The 16,659-nt window shown below is 34.5% G+C and overlaps 1 protein-coding gene across 1 annotated transcript in view; it reads right to left on the bottom strand.

Annotated features, from left to right (window-relative positions):
• Positions 1-16,659, bottom strand: part of AHRR (aryl hydrocarbon receptor repressor) — a 255,083-nt gene that overhangs the window by 207,724 nt on the left and 30,700 nt on the right. Inside the window, exon 3 of the mRNA XM_051969788.1 lies at positions 11,919-12,100. Within this exon, the coding sequence (XP_051825748.1) occupies positions 11,919-12,100 (182 nt within the window). The remainder of the gene's footprint in view (positions 1-11,918; positions 12,101-16,659) is intronic.

Below are 16,659 nucleotides of genomic sequence, written 5' to 3'. Positions count from 1 at the left end.
TTATAGGGGAAATTCAACCTGGGAGATTTGACACAACTTGCATTTCTGACTAGACTCAGCAAGGTAGAGCTACCCATGATCTTCACGGAAGGCAGGACTGTAAAGTTGAACTGATCCCCCCTCAGTGTCATTCTCTGCTTACTTTAGGGATTAATTTTATTAGTACTTCAGGCTCTCTCTGCCAACTCCAGTGACCCAGACTTATCATTTACCAGCTGTGTGATCTTGAGCAAGTCACTTAACCCTGTTTGCCTTTGTTTCCTCATCCCTAAAATGAGCTGGAGAATGAAAAGGCAAAGTACTCTAGTATTTTTGCCAAGAAAACTCCAAATAGAATTAAGAAGAGTCAGACATGACTGAAAAATGACTGAACAAGAACAAGGACTAAAAATTAAGTGGGGATCTTTTTCACTGTAGAACCAGTCCTGGTCTGAAAATGGAACAGATCAAATCTTCTGTACTAATAAGCATCTGGATTGGGTCCATGAGTGACACTATACTTCAAGTGTAGATGAGGTAGGAAAGGAAGGAAGGAGGGAAGAGAAAGGAAAAGAAAGGAAGGGAGGGAAGAAGGGAAAAGAAGGAGAAAAGGAAAGAGACTTGGAAATTTAATGAGCATATAATAGCTGTTTTCTATTTCATATGTAAATTCCACATATATTTTTCAGTTGTGCTTATTGTCTCCCCCATTAAAATGTAAGCTCATTATAAGATGCACTTGTTTCATTCCTGTGTACTCTGATGGTTTTCTAGGTCCAATAAGTATGCCATTGTCTCACATGATATGACAGTATATTTAAATACAATATAGCAGTGACCAAGCCCCTGGGACTTCTCTTCTTCAAGACTATAGAAATTCTCCAGTCCAAACTACCACCCAATGCAGAAATCCCTTCTACAGCATCCTTGATAGCTTTAACTACTACCTGACTACATTTCTAGTCTAGCCTATTATACTTTTCTAAAGATTTTCCTTCTATGTGATACAACCTTATGCCCTTATAACTTCCCACCTCTGGATTCTAGTTCTGGCCTTTAGAGGTAGAAAGATTCTGGGTCTAATTATCCTTCCACAAGAAAGCCATTCAAATAGTTATAAGAAATCTCAGTCCCTCCTCCCCATCTCTTCTCTTAATAGTTCCCCCAACTATTCTTCATAAAATATGGTTTCCAGACTTCTCACCCTACTGGTCACCCACTTTAGACACATTTTCTTAAAGTCTGATGCCTAAAATAAAGCATTATACTTGAAAAGTACTGATTCAAAAAGAGAACAGCAGAACTGTGAGTTCCTCTCACTGAATCGCTATAATTCTATCAATCAATGAGTAAACATTTATTAAGTATCTACTATATGTTAAGTATTGTACTAATTGCAGAAGACATAAAGAAAGATGAAAGGCAGTTCTTGTTCTCAAGAATTTCATAGTCTAATATAAGAAACATGCAAACAAGTGGGAAAAAACAAACTATAGACCGGACAAATTGGAAATAGCAGAAGGCATGAGCATTAAGAATAATAAGGAAAGGCTTGTAGTGGAAAGTAGGATTTTACCTGGGACTTGAAGGAAGTTAAAAAGGAAAGTGAATGCAGGAAAACATTCCAGGAATAAAGAACAGAAGTGAAAATGCCTTGAATTGTGTTCACTTTTATTCTGTTAGCCCCCCAGATCTTTTTAACATTCAAACATGAAAACAACTCATTCTTATTTGTCCATTTAAAAACAAAGAAACAACCTAACAAACAAATCATAAAGACAAGACTTTCATATATCTCCCAGTTAAAAGTTTGTCTCAATTAATTTTGGCCCAGGATTTCAGACTGTCATCCCCTTTTTTTGAATCCTGATTCTGCTATCCCATATATCAAAGATTCCTCCCAGCAGGGTGCAATTCAGAAATTTGATAAGCATTCTCTCTATGCCTTAGTCCAAGTTTGGGGTGGGGAGGGGAGAGAAAGAATATGTTAAGTAAGAGTACTGCATGAGTACAGAAACTCCTTCCAACTGTGGGATTCTATGGTATTATGCGTGAGAGGGCAATGGGAAAAACATTCTGGCACTATACTAGCAAACTCCCTCAAGATTGCTATTATTTATTAATCAACACATTTTAGATATATCTGTTTATTCAACCATGAGCCCATCAAACTGTTCCATTAGCCAGCTCCTATCTGTACAATTTAAAGAGTTATATGAAAGTTTTTCATCTTAAAAAACCATTGCCTGGTTCTCCTTTTATCAATTAATAAACTACATCAAAAGAGAATATATCAAATATATCAAAAATTTAGTTGGGAATAGCCTGTCTTTAGGGAACACGTGATGGCTTTAAGGAAACTCTTTCCAAAGTACTTATAAACCATCTATTTGGTAATGTATTCTAGAATCTTCCAGAGCATAGCTATTAAACTTGCAGGCCAATAGTTTCCAAAATCTACCTTCTCATCTTAAAAAAAAAAAAGAGTATTCTTCTAACACTTATCTTAAGTTTTAAATCTCTCTGAATGTCATTTGTTCTACTCTTCACAAGTGGAAAGTTATTCCAATGGAAGAAAATTAGAAGAATATTTCTGCTTTTTCGGCTATCTTTTTATATTATCTTGTGTAATAAGCATTGGGTCTACCCTTCCCAGTTCCCCTTCTTGTTCCTAAGGAGGCTCTGAAGAAAGTTGTTCTTTACCATGGCATTTGTGTTGCCAACTTCAGTTCATTTTAGGCTTTACCACTCCAAATAAGAGTTCAGCAACGTAACTCCTGCAAATACCCCAAGCATCAAGACTTTCGCATGTATTGGGCTAAGTACAGAGTACATAAAGAGAAGTAAAAGGCAGTTCCTCATCTCAAGAATTTCATTGTCTAATATGAGAGACAAATAGGAACAGATAAGCTCTAGACAGGACAAATTGTAAATAGCAGAAAGCATAAGCATTAAGAGTAATAAGGAAAGATTTGCAGTGGAAAGTACCCAGTTCTTATCTTTACATTTTATCAAGTTCAGAGTCTCTGGGGACATTGTAAATTGCCATACTGAAATCAAGTCCAATGAGGGAGATAATATAAAAACTTTATACTACATATGTAAACACATAGATTTATAATATATACATATATATATGTAAACCATAAATAAGATATATATGCAAGCTAAACTGGAGATAATCAACAACAACAAAAATATCAAAAACATTCTCCTATTTTGTCAACTGGTTTTATCATTGTTAGTCATATCCAATTCTTCATGATCCCATTAAGGTTTTCTTGGAAAAGACTGAAGTGGCATTGGAATCAGGCATTCACTGAACAGGCAATAAACATTAAGTAATAATGGTAAACAAATAGAAAATGGTTTGTAAATAGAAAATAAAAAATCTTAAAAAATTCTTTTGGTTAGAAGGCAATAATGTGATTATTTCTTCTTATTTTTTAAAACCATAAAAATAATTGAGATTTGCATAATGATTTATATTTACAAAGTGTATTGCTCAAAGCAATAATATTATTACAATAACAATATTATTTTAGAGGCTGAAAGTAACTGGGCATAATCAATGAATACATTAAAAAAGCAAACATTTGGGTTAGGTATACAAATGCAAAGTCCACTCTAAGCTTATTATCTTATATAAGTTCTTCATCCAGAAACATAATAAAATTGTCATTTATAGTGAAAAAAGCATAGTGAACCCTGAAGAACTCAAAAATCCTTTTTATTATAGAAAGGTTTAATTAACCTGAAAGCAAGATCCAAATCTAAATCTCAGATGTTTTTAGACCTAATCCTCATTTTACCGATGGGAAAACAGTCTTGAGGAGGTGGTGATTTGCATGAAGTCATATAAATTGTAAACAGTTATAAACAGAATTATAGTATGTACTTTCCATTTTAATTTCTGGGCATCTAGAACCTGCAGCAGCTAGATTCCAAGATATCCAAATCCAGAGGAAGAAAAGGATTGAGATTCACCCTCAGCTTCCCTCAGAAACTGAGTTATTATAGGGAGACTAGAATGAAAAAAAAAAGTTTGCATGTATCTGGAGGAACTAGCAAGACTCAATCGTTTTTCTTTCTCTTTTCATCAAAAGGAAGTTACAAAAAGAAATGGAGATCAGAAAAATAGGCCAAACCACAAAGGTTTCCAGGCTGCCCAAACAAAAGAAATTGGGCTGCTAAACTTCAAAAGAGCTGTCTCAAAATGATAAGATTCAATGTAAGAGAAGAGCCATCTCTGTTCACTACATCTTTGTAAGGAACTGAAAATCAGTCACCTCCCCAACTGAAACACCACCAACTTTACCACCTCCTCCAACTGAAAGAAAAGATTTTAACAACATAGTTGGAAGCAAACCCAAACAACAAAAATGACAATTTTTTCAGATATATCCCTAAATTAATCTCGGAAAAAAGCAAAGGCAGTTTGGATTATAGAAAAAGAAAGGCAAAAGGAATCTAGTATTAAGACATCATTTCACACATAGAGAAAAGCAAGAGTAAACCTGTCTATTTTCTTCCTAGCAACACTTTATCTAAGCATCCTATAAATTACAGGCTCTCCATTCTCAAAGTCTTTATATCAATTTTCTTGTATTTCTTTCCCTTTCTATCTTCAAATCTATAATTCAACTACTCTTCCATAAATTCAAATTAATCAGTTCATTTTCGGAAACCTTGAGAATCACAGAATATTAGAACTGGAAGGAACTTTGTGAAATGACTGACTGCCTGGAAGTCTAAATGTCTGAATGAATGAATTAATGAAAGAATGAAAGCATTTATCAAGGGCTTACTATGTAACATGCACTGTTCGAAGGGCTGATCAACCAGTCACATATTGTTTACCTTTTTGTGTGCCATGAACACCTCTGGAAGTCCAGTGAAGAATATGTAATAATGCTTTAAATGTACAGAATATAAAGAATCAAAAAGGAAATCAAATATAATAAAATAGTTATTAAAATATTAATTTTTTTAAAGTTCACAGAAGTGGCTAGAAATTGGAAACTGAGTGGATGCCCATTAATTGGAGAATGGCTGAATAAATTGTGGTATATGAATGTTATGGAATATTGTTTTGTAAGAAATAACGAACAGGAGGATTTCAGAGAAGCCTGGAGAGACTTACTTGAATTGATGCTAAGTGAAATGAGCAGAACCAGAAGATCATTATACACGGCAACAAAATTATACAATGATCGATTTTGATGGACCTGCTCTCTTCAGCAATGAATTGATTCAGACCAGTTCCAATTGTTTAATAATTAAAAAGTCAGTTACACCCAGAGAGAGAACTATGGGAAATAGGTATGGAACAAAACATAGAATTTCCACTCTTTCTGTTATTGTTTTCTTGCATTTTTGTTTTCCTTTGCAGGGTTTTTTCTTTCTTTCTAGATCCAATTTTTCTTGTGCAGCAAGATAACTGTATAAATATGTATACATATATTGGATTTAACATATACTTTAACATATTTAACATGTATTGGACTACCAACATCCGGGGCAGGAGAAGGAGGGGAAAATTTGGAACAGAAGGTTTTGCAAGGGTCAGTGTTGAAAAATTACCCATGCATATGTTTTGTAAATAAAAAGCTATAATTAAAAAAGAGAAAAAAAGAGCTCAAGTTAAGTAAGAACTCCCAGACTTAGTTTGCTCTACTTTTTCTATTCTTTCTCTTTAGATAAAGAAATCATGACTGAAAAAATAAAGCAGTCTATGCAAGTTCACAAAAAGTTTTATGTGGCAGAAACAGTATTTGAATCCAGGTCTTCTGACTCCAAATTCAATCTTCTTTCCATCACACTACGCTGACTTTATCAGCCCAATCTATTGATCATAAAGGGAAAGAAGCAAGAGAATGTAAATGTATCAGCATAAAAGCCTTTCCTACTGCTAGAAGAATATGCCAACTGAGGATCACAGTGCTTATGTCATATAGAAATGTAATCATGACCGCAATGTAGCTTTCTTTCCACCATTAGCTTTTATACACATTCTTGGCTCTCTTCCTGCCTTATTTATCAGTTTTATTGTGTCCCAAAGATGGTATATTGCAGCAAGGGATGCTAATTAAATACTGCACTAATCATTTAGTCATCAAGTATTTATTAAGCTCCTACTATGTGCCAGGTAATACACTAAGTGTTGGAAATACAAAAAGACAAAAAAAAATCCTCTGCTCTATAGGAACTCATATTCTAGTGAGGGAGGAAAGCATGAAAATAGCTGTGTACAAAGAAGAATCAAATCAGGTAAATTGTAGATAACAGAGAGAAGGCACTAGTATTGCCAGAAAAGAAGGGGACCAGTTCCAAGTATACTTGGTCATTACTACTACTAGGGACAAACTAAGCTGAGAGTTGATGGTTATTATAGTGTTTCCTAAAGTGAGAGAAGGAATCCTAATGGGGTTGCAGAAACCAAGTAGTAAAGTTGTCTGATGGGAACAGCAGCAAAAGTAGACTTTAAAATTAACCACTGAAAAAGCGGCTTCATCTTCTCAGTTCAGAGAAGTTCAGAGTTTTCTAGAGCATTAAAGCTCAAGAATGAATCCCATCTACACCTTCCCCATTAAGTGGTTCATTCTCCAACTTCCAGTTTATCAGTGGTCCTTCATTTAAGAGCAGCTGGAAAATGTGGAGAAGAGAAATTAATCAACACCTACTATTATTAAACACCTCCTATGTGCCAGGAACTATACTAGGTACTGAGGATGGATAAATAGACAGATGGACAGATAGATAGATGATATAGATATAAAGAATGAAACAATTCCTACTCTCAATAAACTTATGTACTATTGAGATAGACAAATTAGAGTTATTTAGCTCCAAAGAGCTATTTAGTCATGTCAGTATCTACTTCAAAGCCTAACTTACAATGAAAAAAAGCCTACAATAGCAACTGGATCAAGAGAAAAAAAAAAACTCCAAGTGGAAAGTTTCTTCATCTGAATAGTGACCAGAATCAATAACCAAGTTGGCTACATTTTCTATTTGGGTAAACAGGTGATAGAAAATCTCTAAAACTCTGAAAACTTATAGACCTCAGGAAAATTGAAATTTCTTATTTTAAATTGTATGAGGAAGCAAAGATCACCCAGTAGGCAGGTAGAACTGCCACCTACCCAATTCTACCAGTCCTAAAGGGTCTTGTAATACCCCAATAAACACTTGAATGTTTCCTATACATAGAAGGGGATGCAACAAGGGTGTACCACTTACACTTCTGTCTTCAGCAACAGACAAAAAAGAGCACAAATAAGTAAATCATTTCATAATATATAAGTTGATAGTTTTCTAGTTTTATTCACTGCATGAAGAAACGATTCATAGAAGGCAAAGCCAGCCCAGAGAAGAGGATGAGTCATCCAGAAAAGAAAAGAGATAAATGTGATGAAAGCTAAGAGTCCCAAGAGTAAGATGTATCATATTGCATAAGACAATTCTAAGGAAAGTTATTTTGAAACCCTGTTAACAATCTTGAAAAACTTTCCTATGTAGATACAGAAATCTCTAATGCTTTTATCATCTATGAAGCTAGCTTCTCATATACTATATTTCTAGTCCATACTGAAATGATGAAGTTGCTATATGCATGTGCAAATCTTAAACTAAGATATTAGTAATTATCACAACATGGAACATTATTACATTAAAGATCAGTCATTGAGAGGCCACCTAGTGGTAAAGAAATTGTCTGCATTTACTCCTTTCCGGCATCTGATTACAGCTTCACAAGATCATTGATTGTTAAGGTCTAAACCAATGGTTTCTTTGGGTTTTATTTGTTTTTGTTTTTTTTACATTAAGGGAAATGTGAATACCTTAATAATTCCAGATTATTATTCTTAGAATATTCAAAAGGAAAGACAGTCTAATTCATTATTTTTCATCTACATTTATTATTCTGCTACATTTTCCTATAAAATCCAATTAACATATATGTAATGGGCTTTATTCTTCTTGTTTTTTAAATGGAAGGAGGGGAGTGAGAGAGAAAGAAGTCTGAGCTAGAAATAAAATAAAAATGAATTTTAAAAAAACTTTTCAATTAACATTTACCCCTTCTCATTTTTATAATTAAGTCAATTATATTAAACCTTAAAAGTTCTCCAATTGAAGATGATTGTAGACTCAATACTGAAAACATCCTAGATCTCTTTTTGATATTATCATCTGCATTTTCTGGATAAATGTAAATATCACTGATAAATTTTAAAATGTTACAATTTGATAATGATCTCAGGTTCATAAACTTATGGGCTAAAAGCTAGAAAAGATCTTAAAAGACCAAGCTTCAGATGTTACAAATTTAGATAATGAGGGCCAGAGAGGTTAAATGACTGACTATAACCAGATAACATAATGATGGCTATTGTTCAGAAAAAAACTTTGGTATTATCTGGATAAACTTTAAAGTTTACACTAGATGTAGAAAGAAATGTAGCATAGAAGGTTGTGAACTGTATGACATCAGACTGATAATTATTCAGTGGGAAGTGGTTTTCGCACATAACATTATGGCACAAATCTATGGGTTTGGCCATTCAGGTTTCTTTAGCAATAACAGAACAATGTAGAAGCTTGGATGATTCCTGTATAAGATGGAAAGACCATTTTCCAAAATGATTTAGGCCTAACCATGCAAAGCAAAGGGCCCTAAAAGCTGAAAAACAAGGATTTAGGGTGAGCCAGAGACTAAAATACTGACAGAATCATAAAGTTCTAAAGATATTTGCATCCAAAGAGATCTGCATATCTACCAACAAGCCAGAAAATGGTACTACGAGGTTTTCAAGGCCCTTTAAGGCAGCAAATGGTATCTCCAGGGTCACAATTTACATTTTGAGTAAAATAAACACTACTTTATTATCTCAGGGCAGCCACCTAACTGTGGTCTCAGCCATGGTCCAGAAAGTATTAAGGGCTAGTAAATCAAAGGGACCCTCAGAGTAGTATAGAAGTATATCAGAATATAAAACAGACTGCCCAACTATAATGTGAGCTCTGGTGCATGACCATAGGGAAGAAGCCATTTCATCTTTCCCAGATCTTGGGTCCTTCGAGTATTAAATGAAGGGATTGAATTAGATAGTTTTTAAGGGCTCATGTGGCTCTAGGATTCTATGATTTTCTGTTCATAGGATCTGAATATAAAAAAAAATTTAACAACAATAAACAACTAAACATAGAAAATTGGAAAATGAGAGAGGGGATATCGTGGAGGTCTAAACTCAGTGATCTTTCTATTACACACTTGTTACTTTCATATCTGGATTTCTTCATTCCTATTTACAAATCAGGAAAATTAAAAAATTGTTCAGATTTGGAATCCAAAGACCTGCTTTCTAGTTGCTACTTGTAAGACTTGGACCAATTCACTCTCTCTCTCTCGGGCTGTTTTCTCCTCTAAATAATGAAAGCACTGCACCAGATGACCTCTGAGGTCCGTTCTTTTTCTACAATCCTCTGAACTTCCAGAATGAGCTTAATGTGAATGTATATCCAAATATAGGAAAAGTTTATACAAGGAAAAACAAGCAATTTTAATGTTGTTACTAAAATTATCTTTTCTTGCATCTTTTCTATGGGGAGAAGTTTAATAGGCCTAGTCTATTAAATGTCTACTGAATTCACATGAAGAACTAAAAGACTAACTATATCTACTTGGAAAATTGCCTTCCTTGTCCCATCCTTCGGACCAACAAGGGAAACACTCCCATCACCAGCTGCAAATCACAGCTACCAAATGTTTACCTAAAATTTAAGTCCATGAAAAGAAGAAAATTTTACTGAGGAACTTCACTCCCGGCCATAGTGGTAAAGGGTAGCTCTCCTCGCAGCAGCTGCACATTTTATGTCATGAAAGACTCATATGGAAACTTACTTGGATTCCTGGGCCTAACCACAACTGTGGCAAATAAAACTGCTCATCTAACCCCCCAGATAGCAGTCTCCTAGAAAAGCATGACATCTCTTTGATGATTTGAATAAAAAATTGCCAAGTTAGTCTTCTCATAAAAATAAATCCTACCCACCATGACCAACAAAAGAACATGGGAGCAAATATTTTAACTAACATGTCTAAAATTTGTCTGTGTCCTCAATTCCCATGCCCTCTTATCCCTCAGCAACTGGACTTGATCTGTATTTATGGATTCATCCCAAACTCATGCCATACCCAAATTGAGAATTTCAGGGCATGAGGAAGCTTCAAGGGTTGAATCAAAAAATAAAATCAAACCCTCCACTGTGAAGAGACAAGAGACAGTTCTGGAGAGGAGAAGGGTGAAAGGAAAAAAATTGTTAAAGGAAAGAAAATTGAGAGTCATAATGAGCTTTCCTTTAAAGCAAATCCAAACCACCAAATCTATCCCAGAACTTAAAGTACCTACATGACATCTTATGAATCATTTTATAGCCTGGGCTATACTTGTATAATTATTATACATCTTAAGGTAAGAACGGAGTCACCTTTAGTAGGAGAAGAGTAAAGTGAATTTTTTCTTAATATGAAAATTCAAGCAGTAAAGATTATGCCCAAGACCCAAAGGATTCCCATAGATTTGCTCACCTTAAAAGCAGACATTTTATTCTTTTTTGTTTCCAAATCACTGACTTGCCCTCTCCTAAACAGTCTTCTATCCTACTCCCATCTCTATAGTTTTAAATTTTCTCCTTCATTTTCTCTTCTTCTATTCTCTATCTCCCCGTCCAAAATTTTCCTATTATCTACTAATGTCTCTATAGTTTAAGAGATTCAGTCTCTTTTTCCAACTGAGACATCTTAGATCACCTGCATCTGTAAATTTGAACATTCCAAGATCTCCACTTAACACTGTTCAACTTCTCCAAAATGGCCAAATAATGGTTACCAACAGCTTCCTGTATCATGTCCCATCTAAGCTCTATTTTTCAAATTTCACCCATCACATGAGGAAAATGAAACTCAGAAATGCTAATAAATGTTTCATGAGCTTAGAAGCATAAAAACAAGACTCTATACTTTATAGGATCATCAATTTAGAGCTAGAAAGAAAGATTCAAGCTAAAGAAACTGAGTTATGAGAAAAGTTAAATGATTGCCCAAAATCACATAACCCTTATCTCTGTGACTCCAGTCACTTAACCACTGAATGCTTCAATGTGCTCTACTATAAAATGAGAATAAGAACATCCCTTTCCTCATAAGTTGTGAGAACCTAACGCTCATTAGGTAGCACAGTACCTGGCACATAATAAACATCTAATCAATGCTTCCTTCATTCCCTTATGCCCCTTCCTCCCAGATTAATTACTATTAGTAAACTATATAAGAGCCAGGGAGTCTTGAGTATTACATAAAGAAATGGAACAGACCAAAACACAAAAAGGCTGCTGTTGTATGCACATTTGATTTCTGGTACCCAGTGGATGAAATTGTTTTAGAACATCTTAAAGTAGCTCAATGTATCTAGGTCAACAGCTAACACTTTTGTTAATTGTTCCAAAGCATTTCCAGGATCATGTCACTCCTCCATACAAAAACCTTCTGTCGCATCCCCATTGCCTATAAAATGGCTTTTAAATTCCTGACTTGGGCATTCAAAACTCTCCTCAGTCAATCTCCCATGACATCACCAAAAGGGAATGTAGAGAGCAAAAAGGAACAGGTCTAAGACAAAGCTTTTTGGAGACACCCATGTTGAGCCATAAAAGCATTAGAACTGATTCACAAGAGCAACATTCATCATCCTGATGTTACCTATCCATGGCAGAGACCTTCCTGAGGAGTACCTTTTTTTTTTTTTTCATAAGGCATCAAAACCCCTCTGGTTATTTTGGGGACACAATCTCTCTTCCCCTGAATCTACAATTACAGCTTTGGGGATTTATGTTCCCACTAGCAAAAAACCGGAAGAGACAGGTACAAGTCTTACCTTGAAAGAAGCTTTTCACCCTGAGATAGCTGACACTGAGGCGTAAGACTGAAAGCTTGTCCAGCTTGGAAATGATGTCAGGTGGAAAAGGCAACAGACTGGCAAGATGATCAAGCTCTGCATTCAAACGATCTCGGTGCCTTTTAGAAGGATTGGATTTTTCATTCCCCACAGCTGGTCTTCTGTGGAAATACAGGCCAAGCATCAATCACCCTTTTCATTATGTGCCTTTGGACATTAATGGTCAAATGCATTGAAATAATTATTTAGAAACATCTTTTTTCCCTATAGCAAGTTAATGTCTATCAACCCTACAAGAAAAAAACAAAACAAAACAAACAAAACCTTAATCTTAGCAGTTAGTCCTTTTTTAAAAAAAATTATAGCTTTTTATTGGCAGAACATATGTATGAGTAATTTTTACATTGTCTTTTGTGCTCACTTCTGTTCCAACTTTTCCCCTCCTTCCCTCCACCCCCTCCTCTAGATGGCAGGCAGTCTCATACATGTTAAACATGTTAAAGTATATCATAGATACAATATATATGTGCAGATCCGTACAGTTCTCTTGTTACACAAAAAGAATTGGATTCAGGAGGTAAAAATAACCTGGGAAGAAAAACAAAAATGCAAACAGTTCACACTCATTTCCCAGTATTCCTTCTCTGGGTGTAGCTGATTCTGTCCATCATTGATCAATTGGAATTGAATTGGATCTTCTTTTTGCCAAAGATATTAGCAGTTAATTCTTTAAAGAAAACTTCACAGATCTCAGAAAAGCCTGGAAAGATCTACATGAACTGATTGCTGACTGAATTAAGCAGAACCAAAAGAACATTGTACATTAGTAATTAGTAGATTATATGTTGCAGCTGTAATGGACTTGGCTCTTTTCAACAATGGGTGGTTTTCAACAATACTGACTGAAGTGAGCAGAACCAGGAGAACATTGTACACAGCAAACTGTGATGGACGTGGCTCTTTTCAACAATGAAGTGATTCAGGTCAGTTCCAATGGTCTTGTGATGGCAGCACAAAGATCTGCACCCAGGGAGAGGACTGTGGGGACTGAGGGTGGATCACAACATAGTATTTTCATTTTTTGTTGTTGTTGTTTGCTTGAATTTTGTTTTCTTTCTCATTTTTTTTCCTTTTTGGATCTGATTTTTCTTGTATAGTATTATAAATTTGGAAATATATAGAAGAATTGAACATGTTTAACATGTTCTACCTAGGGGAGGAGGGAAAGAGAAGGGAGGAAAAAAATTTGGAACACAAGATTTTGCAAGGGTGAATGTTGAAAACTATCTATACGTGTGTTTTGAAAATAAAAAGCTTTATGTTAAAAGTTAATGTACATATATTACAAAAAAAAATTTTAATTAAAAAAGAGCCAATGTAGTGATTCAAGGCAGTTCCATTAGACTAAGGATGGAAATGTCAATTGCATCCAGAGGAAAAACTATAGAGACTATAGATGGAAGCAAAATGTTTTCACCTTTTTGTTTCTTTCTTTCTTGTGTTTTTTTTCTTTTGGTCTGATTTTTCTTATATAACATGACAAACACAGAAAAAAAATGTTTGAAAGGATTACACATATTTAGCATGTATCAGATTGCTTGCTGTCTTAAAGTAGGAAAGAGGAAGAGGGAGGAAAAAGGGTTTGAAACCCGAATTTTGCAGAAATAGATGTTGAAAACTACCTTTATATGTATTTGGAAAAATAAAATGCTATTTTAAAAAATAAAGATTTAAGGGATTAAAAAAAAAGAAAGTTCTAGTTTTATAATATGCAGGGAGCCAGCTGAAAATGGAAATGGTGATACAAAAATCACATCCAAGATGAGTTGATTATTATAACCAAACACCTATGATAAAAAATGAAAAAGAACTACAATGATGATTTTTCCATCATGCTCCCAAGACTCTCAGCATCCTTCATGATCATTTCTATCCTGGAAATTCACACGTCATAAGTGCCCCTAACCCCTGGAGTTCCTCCCTCTGGCTGGAAAGGATGGGAATGTAGAACTCCTCCCAGAAACTTCATTTAAGTACAGTAACCTGGTCAGCCATTTCTTAATTTTTCACCTGGCTGTTCTCTTCTGGACTTTACCCATACTCCTCCTCCTCCCTCCACCCATGCTAAATATTTCCTCACTTCCCTTTTTCAGTTTCCTTTTCCTTGTTGTCTTCCCCCATTAGATTATAAGCCTCTTGAGGGCAAGGACTTGTCTCCCTTTTTTCAATTTTTTTAAAATTCCCAACACTAAGCATAACATGTTTCATATAATAGGAACTTAATAAATGTTTCTTGACTGACTGACTTAATGCTACACCCACTTCCTTGGTGAAGGACTAATATAAGAATTGTTTATTTGAACATTCTTTTTTGTCTTCTGTCAAACCACAGTTAGTACTATTGTATACTGTTACTCAATGTCCCTTTCTAAAAGGATTCACGTGATACATTTCTTGAGTTTAGTTTCAAGAAAAATTTTGTCTAAAAGTGATTTTATAAACTTCTCTTTTCAGAAAATGAAAACTACATAATTTGATGTATTTCCCCTTTTGCCATAAAACTTAGAACCTGATTTCATATCCAGTTGCATTAAGTAATTCATCTTGAATGCTTGAAATATCTAATTTAAGTGATTATTCTGTTTAATCCTTAAGTGTCTTATTTTGCATGGCATTACTTACATATAATATAGACTCTTCTTGGAAGAGGATGATTATAAAAAGTAAATAAATAAATACACAAATGAAGAAACAATTTAATAAATGAATACAAGTCTGATCTGCAGAACCTCAACTAGGAATTACTGCACCTGGGTCAAGTAACAAGAAAAAATAGTAATACAATGAAAATATCACTCATTCATAAGTCAGAGAACCTGAGCTAAACTCTCTACTCTCCTGCCTATTACTTATATGACAATCTGTTTAATGTCCCTGAGCCTCAGTTAGATTATTTGTAAAACTAAAGGGTTAAAAGAGGTTGTCTCTAAGGTCCATTAAAACTTTAGATTTATGATTCTATGGACATCCTCAATCAGAGTGTTTAGAGAGGCTGCCACATGAAGAGGAAAGAAATCCCAGAAGCTACAGAAAGATATCTACCATTTAGCTAATTATTCTTGCTAACCATACCCTAAATTAGCACTGTTGTTTCTATACTACTGAAGATCAATGAGAAATGTTACTGCCTCTAAAATTAGCACTCTGGAGCAAAGTCAGGACCCATAACCACTCTGATTACAATTTAACAGTTCTGTCAGATTAATTTCTCACAGCTAAAGAGCAACTATATTCTGTTAACTATCCTTGTTAACCAAAGTATAGCAACACTCAGCTTTTTGAACATCAGCCTTCCAGCATTGAGAATAACCTCCAAACCAGAGATCTGGTAGAAAAACAAAACTTTATTTATGAGAGCAGAGAAAATTTCTGAATTACAATGATAAAAATAGCTGCCAAATAATGCTTAACAGCTGAAAATTAATCTAATGAACAATTTATACAATAACAGCAACATAAAGACAAACAACTTTGAAACCTGGAAGAACTCTGATCAATGCAATGACCAATCACAATTCCAAAGGATTGATGAGGAATAAAGTAGGCTACCAAGCTCCCAGCAGGAAGGCAATAGGCAGATTGAAATACACAGCCACCACAGAAATTGGTTTTGCTTGACTACTGATATTTGTTATAAGGGCTGTATTTTTTTTTATTTTTATTTTTAGCTACAATGGGGATTAGGGAGAGGGAGAGAAAATAAATGCTTGTTAAAAAAAACCTGAAGATTAAACTGATTAGTTGGTTCACTGGCTGGAAGGAAAAAAGCCCTCTTATTGCTTTGTAAAAGCTATTAAAAACCAAACCATTTGATATGAGGTCTTTGGCTGCAAAGAAAAGAGACAGAAAAGGAAAAAAAGAGCAAAAAGAAGGAAGAATATGGCAAAGAGAAGAATGAAATCAGAAATGGCAGAACTAGGAAGACTGAATGTAAATCAACACATACTACATTCACTTTTCTTTTTCTGTTTTTTTTTTCTTTTGCAGTTTTTCCTTTTTGCTCTAATTTTTCTCTCTCAACATGATTCATAAGGAAATATGTTTTTTAAAATGAAATGTCTTTCGTATAACCAAAAAAAAGTTGCTGTTATGTTACTGGGTAAAATTTTTAAGAAGGAAGGAAGGAAGGAAGGAAGGAAGGAAGGAAGGAAGGAAGGAAGGAAGGAAGGAAGGAAGGAAGGAAAAGCAACAGCAGTAGCTACTAAAAACAGTGATATATGTTTAATCTGTATTGGATTGTTTGCTATCTTGGGAAAAGTGAAGAGGGAGAGAGGGAGAAAAATTTGAAACATAAGATTTTGTAAAGGTGAATGTTGAAAACTATCTTTAGAAAAATAAAATAATAGAATAATTTTTAAAAATATTTTAAGCAGTGATAAAGGCAGCAAGTACAGATTAATAATATAAAGTACAAAGGAAAACTACAGGAATGAAAGAGAAGAAAATTATGCAATCTCTGCAATTTCAAGGAGGGGAAGAAAATGTTCCTATTCATCTTACTAGTCTTTAGAGGAAATTCTACTGCAAGTACATCAAGTATAAGATAGTCTTGCAGTCTTTGAAGGAAAAAGGAAAGGAAGGAATGCTATATTTTGCGAATAAAAGTCCAAAAGGTCCTTAAATAGTCTCACAAAATATCATTGTACTTATTTGGGAACAA

The sequence above is a fragment of the Antechinus flavipes genome, chromosome 1 (assembly GCF_016432865.1).
Source record: "Antechinus flavipes isolate AdamAnt ecotype Samford, QLD, Australia chromosome 1, AdamAnt_v2, whole genome shotgun sequence".
Taxonomy (NCBI): domain Eukaryota; kingdom Metazoa; phylum Chordata; class Mammalia; order Dasyuromorphia; family Dasyuridae; genus Antechinus; species Antechinus flavipes.
This window is presented reverse-complemented; position numbering and strand designations above follow the sequence as displayed.